Raw genomic sequence first — 12,271 nt, 5'->3', positions numbered from 1 at the left:
TTATCTGCTGGGAGGAGGTACCGCGCAGGATTAACATAGTATTAAAGAACGAGAATCTTCTGTCTGGAAATCCATGGTGTTAAAGGATTTAACTAAAAATAGGGCATCAGATAAGTTTCACAGGGATACTGGTGCAGTTGTGTTGAACATTATTAAGTAGAAGATAATACCTTTGTCATGTATTGGGTAATGAGTCCAAGCAGTTTGACCTTAGTTCTCTAGAGGGTTTAAATTATGAGACCAGAACAATATCAGGCTATGATTAGATGTGGCAATTTTATCCTGTACATTTCTGACAGTGCTTTGTAACTGCATAAGAACTGTAATGCAGTGTTCTGTGTGTTTGATCACTTTATTAGGAGTTTGTCGTCATCCATATGTTGAAAAATTACTTCATGAATATACTTTAAATGTGTGCATGTGTGTACACACGTGTGAGTGGTATACTCTTTTAAAAGTGGTTTAGATATTCAGACTCATGAAAACTTCTGCAAATAAATACGATGAGCATTAGCTTTAATTTGAAACATTTTGAAATGGATCTTCTCCTTACTACTATTTTGACCTGCAACCATTTGTTACATTTTTGGTCTTCCTATACGTAGACTCCAATGGCAGCTGCAGTTGAGGTTTACTTAATGTGTTCTCAATTTAATCTTTTTAATTTGGCAAACAGAAAGTAATTTTCAGCTTTACAGATACAGTTTTCTGCTACTGGTCTGGGCTTAATCAAGACAAAGTGTGTGAAAGGTATAAAATTATCATTTTCACAACTTAGCACTAGAGTTTAGAAATTTTTATTTGGCATGAAAATTTAATTGAAGAAGGAAAAATGTTCTTTTTTTCCACTGAAGATATAATTGTTTTTGTCAAAGAACTAAAAATACAGAAATTCCCATTTGTCTGCACAATATTTTAATGGCAATTATAGCACTGCCTGTTTGCCAGTAAGTGGACGTGGGCTGAACTGTGTTTTTTGAGAGATGATGGTTTGGGGACATAATTAAAGATGGAAAGCCTGATTAAGTAGAGTTCTTAAAAAATAAAAATAGGGACTTGGGAACTTAAGGGAAATGATTAAAAACACAGTGGTCAACAAAGGCATCTAGGCTTCATACAAACTACTGGCTCTTACTTGCTGCTGTTTTAAGTTAATTGCTCAGAAAGAGACGCTGCGTTGCCTGGAGGCTTCTGTTTATTGTACCATACAGCTATTCTGTGGTACCTGAGGGTTTTTCAAATAAAAGTTTTCATTTGCCATCAGGAACAATGCAGTGCAGAATGTTTCTCTAAATACAAAATTAAATTGGATTTTGTTTTAGTTGTCTATTTCGTGAAAAATGTGAAAGGGTAGTGTCCATAAGGGCACCTCTTCTGATTTTTTTTTTTCTAGGTTAAGAAATTTCATATAAAATATGTGTAAATGAAATAATCAAAGTTATGTAAGAATGAAAAGGGGAAAGTGGTTCATTTGTGTGTGTCTTTAATTTTACTCCTAATGTGTGTAATTAGAATAGCTTTTTATTTTAACTGTCTGAGTGCTTTATGCCTCAGAGCCTGAGCAACTATAGAGCAAAAAAAGAATTTCTTAACCAGCCCTCCTTTTTGCACTAGAAGACCTTTTTGTTAGTTTATGTATTTGATCTAAGCCAAAATCCTATTTTAGTTTGGACTAATCAGAAGTGTGCAAATATTGTGTGCATTATAAATACCAATTAAAATTCCTTTTTGTATTTTTCTAGCTATTGCTCAAGAATCTATAAGAATGTTTATGTATCATGTTTCTACGTGGATAAAGTTGGGTGTTTAGTTGCATGAGCACCAGGAATTTCATTCAAAGCAGCTTCCGAAAGCAAAGGATGTATTTGCACCTTTGAATAGGGTCACTATCAGAACTTTTTTTCATTACGTAGCGAAGAAACCTACCTAATTACTGCAGCAGAAATCAGAGTACTAACTTCACTTGCCTACTACATCTCCAATTAACATGTTCTGGATAATGCCTGAACATACTGGCCAAAACACTACTTGCTACAGCTTCTCTGAAGTTGGTGAACAACAAGGAACAAATTCAGTGTCTTTCTGTTTATTTGCGTTTACTTTTATTTAGAAAGCTTCTGTTTATTCATTAACAATTGCAAAAAGATTTAAATACAATTCAATATTTGTCTCCTTGTCCTTGAGTAAGTATATGTAGCGGGTGATTGTGGATGTTAACGCATTATACTTACCATTGCTCCTTCCTTCTCTTTTGCAGACATTTGGGCCTAGATTTAGTTCCTCGGAAGGACTTTGAGGTTGTGGATTCAGATCAGATCAGTGTTTCAGACCTTTATAAAATGGTAAGAAATCCATGAGACATTCCTGTGAGTTTTCACTTTGGGAGGGAAAGAAGAGGAAAAAATTTTAAAAAATATTATGTCTTGATTACAATAGCATGGTAAGCTTTCCATGGGCTTTTTTTAACATGTTTTTCATCTACACCCTTAGCATGAGAATAGTCAGTGTCTCAAGTACCCTGAGTTCATTTTAGTAAGAATGAACCAACTTTGTTTTGGAAGTGGCACGCTATATACAATTTAAATGCAATTTACAAAATAACCTAGTATGAAAAATAGAGAAACTAACTTTGAATGTTGTTTCTTTCTACTTTTTTTTCCTTAAATATGCTTTTTCAGAAGTAGCAAAAGAAGTCATAAAAAGACAAATCCGTCAGACACAGATAATGGAAATAATTTTCAACTTTGTTGCTAAAATCGATGTATTAGCATTAAATGAAGCAGCAATAATATTTTTTCACTATTCATATAATTTAAGAAAAATAAGTCTGGAAAATCTTAAAAGGTCATCCAGTCCATTCTTCCACATACTGTCAGGATCAACAGTCTCTGTCGGTTGTAACAATTTCTTCTGTTTCTAAAAATCTCCTGTGACTGAGAATCCACAGCCTACTCGGGCAGTCTTTGCAATTTGGTAATTTTATTAATGGTGAAAATAAAATGTATACTTCTGTTGTTGTTGTTGAAGTATAAGCTTCACATCTTCCTGTTGTGTCCACGGTGAAAGATTATTCCCTGCCTGTTTGCACCACAGTTTATGTGCTTGAATACTGTTGTCCCATTTGGTCTTCTCTTCCTTAGGCAAGACAACTCCATTTATATTTTCCTTCAAAGGTCAGATTTTCTAGACCTCTGCTTCCCACATGTATTTTGTAGACATCATACAAGATAATCTGCCATTTGCCATTTAATAACTGCCTTTTCCATTTATACTGTTGAATTCTGTCTGGTGGGAAATAGGATGCTTCATAGTATCACTGTCGTAATAGCTTACGGACGTCTGTTCATTTGAAAGTGCCATGAACCAGGCAGATGACCCTGCAAGTTTTATTGACGTACAACGAAGAAGTTTTAACAGGCTGCTGTTGGGTTACATGATTGTTAATTCAAACAGCAATTATTAACTTGCTGGTAGAGATTAAAGTGTTCCTTACTGTAAGATCTAGTGTTAGTCAACCTACTTTCATTGATTAAAACTTCCTGAGCCTGCAGTTCATCAGAAGGTGCGTGAGTCTAGAAAGTCCATGAGAGCCACTATCTGATTCTTCCAGGAGAGTCTGCAGATAAAAAGAAAAATCTGCTTACAGGATGTGCATAAATAATAAACATCTTGGCCCCATTTCAAAGATTTTTGAGCTCACAGAAGATGGAAGGAGACTGAATAAGTTACGAAAAGCAAAACTAATTCTTGAACATTAAGGCCATCTCTGTTGTGTGGCAATGTCCTTTAGAAACCATATCTCTTTCATTTTAGTAGAAACGTTTTGGATTATTTATACCATATTACAGTGGTTTTCATGAAAAGATATAAAAATTGTGCTACGTAAGGGAAAAGAAAAAAAAACAACAACAAAGTACAGCACTCTGCAGTGCTGATTTATAAGTTTGTTCCTGATTTGCCATAGACTGAGGAGGGTTTGGTGCTATTATAGGAGAATTTTCCTTCACATAGAGTACAGAAACAACTATCAGTACAAAATTAAATTGCTAATGACTCAAAGAATGCAAGTTAAGTTGCTAATGGGATTACTTTCTTACTCTGTGCTTCCTTCTGAAGGTGTTGTGTTGTTTTTGATTTTATTCTGAATACTTGTAGTACAGCAAACGTTTAATTGTCAGAGTTGTCTGATTACATCCCCATCTTAGTCCTGAAGAAAATGTCCACGGCAGTTTTCTGCTCAGATCTGTGCTAGTATTTAGAGCATGACCATTAGTTGGTTCACACTTCACAATCGCTTTAGTTTGTAGATTTAGGAAGACAGTGCTGTCTAATCACATCTAGTACATAGAAGGCAATTTCAGGAACCAAAACATCTGAGAACTTAGTATTTGCCTAACTTAAATTTTGTAGGGATTGAAGATTTTTTTTAACCCATAGAGAGAATTTCTCTGTACTTCCAGCAAAATACTTAATGGATTATCAAATCAGCAATGAGGTTTTACATTGCAAAATAATCTTGTGGGAATAGTCATGAGAGCCCAATTACTTTTCCATATTTGCAGAATTGTAGAATGTTAAATGTACCATAGAAAATAGTCTCATATTAGCAGAAAAATGGATGAAGTAACCCTAGGCTTTCCCATCTGTGAGAAGAAATTGAAGCATTTTATACAGTTATTAGGCTCAGCATTACTTCCACTGGTAAAATTTTCAATTTAAAAATTTTGTGCTTCTTTTTTAACTCCCATTTTACTTTGCTATACGTATTTGTGACTACTGTGTGAGGGTCGTTCTCTTCATCTCTTTGTCAGAACTGTTGTGCTCTGAGACCTTGTATATCCAGCTTCTCCATATGAATCATTATGAAGCCAAATCTCAGTGGCTTCAGGATGAGCAGTCAGAAATTGTCTTTATTCTTGAAAGAAACCAAATCACTCGTTCCTTATGATGATATTTGTGATTTTACCTAATACAATCAAATACCTTTTTTCTTACTTTCATTTTTTAATTTACATTACTTTTGAAACGGTGAGATAATATGTCATCAGAATTCTGCCCCCAGAGCTCAGTGCTGGATTTGCCGCTAGATTGAAGCTGTCATTCATTAAGCAACACAAGTCTAGCAGGATGTCAGTAACCCTTGGACAGTACTTTTTAGTAAAAGGAGTTGCAAGACAAATGGCAGGAGGTATTTTGAAGAATCAGAAATGTTCAAACCTGGCCATTAAGTATGTTTTGCTTTTCTATAGATGTATTGATTTGTGTATGCGTGTTCAGGGAGAATTTAGGAGTTGCATGAAAAGCACAACTACTTGGCTGTGTTACTGATAGGTTTAACCATTTCTCTCAACTATCTTAAAAAATTACCAGAGTTTCTAATTAAAAAGACAAGTGCAAAATTAATATGCTGCCATCACCTCATAATTGGTTATGCTTTACTCTGGAAATGAGTTTGGTAAGAGTGAGTAGTTACAAAATTTGAAAATAGAGGCTTCAATTGCCCAGGTCTTTACTAGAAAAGGAAGCTAACTGAACACGGACTGTGGAGGAAGTTCCTAAAACCTCTCAGTGATTTCTTTGTTTATTCAGTGAAGCTGGTGGTTAGAGGACAGGTTTGTATATATCTGATTCTAAGCCAGCTCTTCAGAAGTTGGTTGAGAATGTGAAGTTAGAAAGCAGTTTGAGGCTGACATGGTTGTGATGGGATTTACTTTTCAAGAATCATTAGGGAAGGAAGGAGGAAGCCCAACAATAGAAAACCAGTATTGGTAGGTAAGTGGAACAAAAACAAAAAATCCCAACTATTTCCAACAAGGACATAAGTAATAATGAATGTGAACTTGTTCAGAATAAGCAATGTTAAGATGTTCCAATGTATTTCCAGAACAGAAATCTAGTGGGTAGAGAAAGAGCAGCTGATGCTGCCGTTAGATTTTCATATAGAAAAATCTTTGGTTTTAATTGAAATTCTCCTAAGATTATTAGTTCTAGATGAAATTTCTGTAAAGTAAGCACAAAGCTAATCAGTAAAACCCCATTGGAAAAAAATAAAAAGAATGGTTGTCAATAATTTGGTTCAATGGGGAGGCAGGGGGGAGGGAGAATGAATCTTGCTTGCTGCCAGAGTGCTCTTCCAACTTACATAAAGCTTCCTGTTAAACAGAACCCTGCCAGTCAATTCCCAGCCTATACCACAGAACTATTAGCTTGTCCAGGTGCAAGACTTTGCATTTGTCCTTGCTGAATTTCATAAGCTTCCTATTAGCTAATTCCTCTGGATTGGATTGCCTAGGTCCCTCTGAACAAAGGTGTTCTCCTTGAATGCATTGATTACTGCACTCAGTCTAGTATCATCTGTGAATTTATTAGATCAGGTAGGTCTTAAGATAGACTCCTGACAATCCAGATGTGTTGTTTTTTGTTTTTACTGCTACACTTAGCCCAACCAGATGTGGCTTCACAACTTGGGTAGAAGGATGCTGCAGAAGACTGTATTGAAGGCCTTGCTAAGGTCAAGGTAGACATCATCTACTAGTCTTTCATCATCCAGAGATCTAGTCATTTTACAGTTTGATCAAGCATGATTTAACTTTGGCAAATCCCTGTTGGCTGTTTTCAGTCACCTTCTATTTCATGTGCCCAGAACTGGCTTCGAACACAGACACTTTGAGAAACGGTATGTGAAACTAAGCAGCTGTATAGTAATCGTACAGAAACCAGGATACCTTGAGCAGTTTAAGTAACTGATCTTTTCTATGCCAACTGGTTCTGAATGGTTACAGGTGACAAAGATTAAATAGGCAACCCAGCCAGCTAATCTAAGAGGGCTTTATCATTCTGAAGATGCTGCAGTAGCAGGCAATGGAGCTGAAGATCATTTCTTCTGTTGGCGGTGTGAAAGAGGGCATTTTTACAACTGTGCATGTAAACAGAAGTCAAAAGAGGCCATTTAACTTTTCATTGTCTTGATTTAATCTCGTGGAGATTAACTTTTGTGATAGCAAATTGTATTTTTCTTCTGTGGGGAACAGTTTGGAAAAAGTGTTGATGAATACATGTTGTGGGATATCTTTTATTTTCATCTCTTAAAGCTATAAGGTTATCAACATATCATGCAGCTCCTACTAGAAAGCGTGCATCTTTTTTTCAGAATTAGATGTTGGGCATGTAATAGAGATAGTAGAGAATTAAAAGAATATGTATTAATGTGTGGTAGTGTTAATATTTCAGTTAAAAATGCTAATGTTAAGATGAATATGCATGGACAGGCATGGCGGAATCACTAATGATGCGCTTTTTAAAGAGCTCAGAAACCTTTTCAATTTGGATTAGTGTTTAAATCTCCATTTGGAGATTAAATGGGTTCAGTAAGACTTGCAGTCCATTTTCTGATTATAACATTTCCTTTTAGTACTGTTGTGGTTTAACCCAGCCAGCAACTAAGCACCACACAGACGTTCACTCACCCTCCCCCTTCCCTATCTGGGATGGGGGAGAGGAACAGGAAAATGAAGCCTGTGGGTTGAGATAGAGACAGTTTATTAAGACAGATAATAATAATAATGATAATAGTACTACTAATAATAATGTGTATGAAACAAGTGATGCACAGTGTAATTGCTCACCACCCACTGACCGATGCCCAGCCTATCCCCGAGCAGCCGGCCCCCCCCACCCCGGCTAGCCACCCCTATATATTGTTCAGCAGGACCCCAGATGGGATGGAACACCCCTTTGGCCAGTTTGGGTCAGCTGTCCTGGGTCTGTCCCCTCCCAGTTCTTGCTACACCCTCAGCCTGCCCGCTTGCAGGACAGAGCAAGAAGCTGAAAAATCCTTGGCTTAGTGTAATCGCTGCTCTGCAACAATTAAAATATCAGTGTGTTATCAACACTCTTCTCATCCTAATTCAAAACATAGCACCCTACCAGCTACTAGGTGGAAAACTAACTCTATCCTAGCTGAAACCAGGACAAGTATGAAGGGCTTTAAATACAGGATCATCCTCTCAGTGTCTAGATGTCAGTTGTTTTTGTTTTTAAACAAATGCAGCTTTTCATGCACCAGCATACTGATGGTTGAGGACTTAGGTATCCCCTTATTTAAAGGAGAATACATAAACTATGGAGTCTATGGTGATGGACTTCTCAAAAAAAAAAAATGTTTTTAGAATGTTGGAAATTCTGTCTAGCTTGTGCAGCCATTTCTATTCAAAACTAAGGTAAATATCACCTGTAAAATCTATTAGTCTAACAAATGGCTTAATTGAAAGCCACTAAGAAACCTAGTAGTCTTGTGAGTAATGATACATTTTGGAGGGAAAAAAGACAGTGAAGAGTTGATAATAAGCCTGAACAATCATATTTTTAAAATACAGTTTAATGCTACACAGATATAAATATTTCTTAACTCTCAAAAAGGCTTAAATTTTACTCTTCTGTATCTCCACAGCATTTGTCAAGTAGACACAGTGTCCAGCAGAGCACGTCACAGGTAAACATCACCTACGTAAGAATTTTTGTTCTCTTTAAGTCTTTGATAATGTATCTGTATATAAAGGTAGGATGGTGATTATTGGTTAAGTCACTACCCAAGTTCATCAAAAGATCCTCAGAATAATTAACTTAAGCTCCTTCTTCAACTTCCACGTAAGCCTCTTTTCCTCAGTTCTGATTGTTCTGAATAGAAAAAGTTCTCAATTGAGATCGCAAGCTTCTGTCTGTCCATGTGAGTCTTCTTTCTACCTGCTAACACATAGCTTAGGAGGCTTTTATTTCATGTATCCTTTCTGTAGTAATTTAATCCTTTCTTGGTCTTGGAATCTGGGTCTAATCTTTACTAGAGAACTGTGCTTCCACAGGTTCCAGTCTTTAAAGGATGAGGATTTACTTGGATTTAATTCAAAATCCAGAACAAAATTCATTTTAAGCAGTATTGTGAAAGCTAGTACAGATTTGGGTGGAAAGCATGAAAATATTAAGATTCTCTTTGTTAGCATCTACCTATCTAGCACATTCAGAGGAGACTAGCCTAGTGAACTTAGGTTATTCATGCAACCCATTTATTAAAATCAGCATACAATGGATAAAGTGGTACCAGAATTAAAAAATAATTATTTCTAGTTAATACTCCTTTTTCTCCACCCCAGTTCTCAGTGTTGTAAATGTGTCTTGATATACTGAGCCAAAAATAAAAAGCTTTCTGCTATTCGACTTTATTGGTTGCTCATGTTATCAACCAATATCAACTAACAACAAGATTTTTTTTGTTATACCTGCAGGGCTATTAGCCTCTAAACCTTGTTCTAAATGATAACCATAAATGAATTACAGCTGTTAAAAAGAAATAACATAAAAGTTATTCTTAAATAATTGAGTAGAAGTCCATCTACTGCAAAAGGAAATCATCAAGAATTACTATAACACTGTCTTACTAGAGCTTATTTTTCGTACCAAAATCAAGACAATATTTGAGAAGCAGGGTTGATTTGGCTTACTTGAAAAAAATCACTTCAATTTTATAAACAATATTTTTTTACTTACCTTGATTTCATGACTTCTCAGTTGTTCAAATTAAAAGTAGGGGGGAAAAAAGAGGAAGAAAAACCTTGTCATTTATCATACAATCATTGACTCATTCAGGTTGGAAAAGAGCTCTAAGATCACCTACTCCAACCTTTAACCTAGTACTAAATTCCACCATTAAACCATACTACTAAGTTCTACATCTGTATGCTTCTTGAAGACCTCCAGGGATGATGACTCAACCTTTTTCCTGGGCAGCAGATTCCAATGCCATACAACCCTGTCAGTAAAGAAATTTCTCCTGATACCCAACCTAAACCACTCCTGGTCCAAGATGGGATGTATTTGAAGTTAAGCTTTTACTTGATGGAGAAAGAAAAGCAAAGTTTCAGTTGAAATTAAGTCAGTCATATTTCCTTTATTTGTGACAAAATAAAATCACTTTCATTGTTTTTAATCAGGTGGATACAATTCGTCAGCGTCATGGAGAAGCTTGTCGTATGCCAGTGCCTCATCACTTCTTCCTCAGTCTAAAGAGCTTCACCTATAATACAATTGGAGAAGACACAGATGTCTTTTTTTCTTTGTATGATGTTCGAGAAGGGAAGCAGATCAGGTAGGATTTTGTCATGTAATTAAAATGCTTTATAGGAAAAAAAACTGAGCAAAGCACGTGATTATTGGAGAAAAGCATGTGAGCTATTCTTGTGACACAACTGAAAGGAGAACACCTAATCAGAATCTGACAGTCCTGCAATGCATACATGAGAATATCAATAATGCTGATCATTGTGTATAAAATTTGTTGCTCACATATAACCGAAGTATTGAAGGTACAGAACAGTTGAGTTTTATTTATGTTTCTGACATGGTCTCTGCATATTACTGAAGGTCTTAGTGTTTAGTAGCTACATTTTTAGGGATGTTGTTTAAGAAATACCAATATTTGCAAGGTCATACTGTATGACTTTTGGAAGGAAGACTGCTGTGTGTTTGTGTGCTGAATTGAAGCTCTTGAGCTTTCATCCAGTCCTAGCTTTACAGGCATGTTACAATATCGCTTATTTCCATCACTCTTATTAGCAAGATAAATTGGGAAATTTGTATTCACCTTATGTCTAGGCTGGACAACTGTGCTGCTAAGTACCTTGAGGGTACTGATACTAATGTCAGCAAATATAAAATGTGCTGCATTTTTCCTTTGTAAATGTGTGTTTTGAAAACATCAGAACATGTAGAAGAGTACTGCAGAATATATATTGTCTCAAAAATGAAGTGATCATAGCTTGTTGGCAGGGTTTTTTTGAGCTCTGATGAAAGTATGTCCTGACAGTTGACATTGATGACTTCTGGTACTGTAGTCAAAACTGTCCTATATATTTCATCAAATGAGATTAGATTTGTCCCAAGCTGAGGAAAGAGCCCCTAGAACATTCCTTCCTTTCTTTGGAAGAACATCATTCTGTCCAAGAAAGCTCAGAGTAGCAAGGCAATGGGTTTGTAGCTTTTCAGAATACAACCCACTAAAAAGTGTTATATATTAGAAAGCTCTAGTGACTTGATTACATCTGTCACCATTTAGTTTGGCAACTTAAAGATGGTTTTGCAGAATGTGGCAAGAATGTCTACTATGATGCTACATCATGCTTATTCACCCCCAGTACCTAGAAATGATTGTTTTTATATAGGTAGGAATATATGTGTATGGTTCTTCTATGAGAGAATTAACAGAAAATAGTTGTTAAGAGGGAAAGATGAAAATGGCAAATTAAAACAAAACAAACCCTATGTCAAAAAGCAGTCAAATATCAAATTATTTAGATGAGGAAAGCTGCAGTAAAGAGGAAGGGACAAATGCTGCTGTGACGGTGGAAGGCCTCAGAAACAGCCTCAAAAGATGAATAGTCTTGGACTGCACTTTGCTTGGTATGTTAACATAGAGTGGGAAAACCTTGAGGGTTTTTACCAGTGATAAAACGAAAGTAATAGTTACAATGAGAAAAGGTGCAAAGGGATTCAGGCAGATTTAAATATATATAATAACGTTTTGATGTGCAAACAGTTGTTATTACTTAGCTCTTCATATTGTGCATCAATGAGCTGCTGTAGTAAAAACATTATTTTTATATTGTCTTATGTCCCAAAGAGGGGTGGTGAAGGAGTGTGTAATGAGGCTAGGCTCTATTTTAGAGAAGAAACTTAAAAGTAGAAAACAAAGGCATTGCTACAAATTTAGAATGATGTGCTTATATCTGCTTTGGAAGATGAAGTCTCTTTCCTCTTTTGTGTGCCTCAGGAAATAGCACAATAAGGCTTTTTTTTTTTAAAAAAAAAAAAAAAAAGAAAAAAAAAGGCAAAGCTACATTCTACATTCTAAGTGAAATGGACAAATTGACTTCTCTTAAATGGTTTTGATCTTGATGAATTTCTTATCCAAGCTTTTCCTACTGTTATGCTGGAGATTGACTGGCTTTCAGTGTTATTGCCTTGGACACAGTAGTTTACAACCTCATTGATCCTGCTGGTTGCAGGAGTTATTTTCAAGTCGGGTTAACTGAAGAAAAATTAAACATTCCACTGTTTTTCAGCAGCTGAAGTAATAGTATGCACCAGTTATGGATTAGCAATCAGAAAGCTGGAGCTAGCTAGAGTTGAAATACAATTTAAGATGTATTTTCTGCTTCTGAATACAAGTATGGTATTGTACAGCTAGTGATTTGTGCTTTCTAAAAAGAAGCAGACAAAAGAC

At 35.9% G+C, this 12,271-nt stretch overlaps 1 protein-coding gene across 18 annotated transcripts in view; it reads left to right on the top strand.

Moving 5' to 3' along the window:
- Window positions 1-12,271, top strand: part of DOCK3 (dedicator of cytokinesis 3) — a 215,537-nt gene that overhangs the window by 73,151 nt on the left and 130,115 nt on the right. For all 18 annotated transcript variants that reach the window (XM_038185862.2, XM_038185874.2, XM_038185858.2 and 15 more), the window contains 3 exons: window positions 2,258-2,342; window positions 8,450-8,491; window positions 9,984-10,138. In XM_038185862.2, coding sequence (XP_038041790.1) covers window positions 2,258-2,342; window positions 8,450-8,491; window positions 9,984-10,138 — 282 coding nt within the window. The remainder of the gene's footprint in view (window positions 1-2,257; window positions 2,343-8,449; window positions 8,492-9,983; window positions 10,139-12,271) is intronic.

This window comes from Anas platyrhynchos, chromosome 13 (genome assembly GCF_047663525.1).
Source record: "Anas platyrhynchos isolate ZD024472 breed Pekin duck chromosome 13, IASCAAS_PekinDuck_T2T, whole genome shotgun sequence".
In the NCBI taxonomy this organism is placed as follows: Eukaryota; Metazoa; Chordata; class Aves; order Anseriformes; family Anatidae; genus Anas; species Anas platyrhynchos.
The sequence above is the reverse complement of the archived record's forward strand: the minus strand, read 5'-3'. Positions and strand labels throughout refer to the sequence as shown.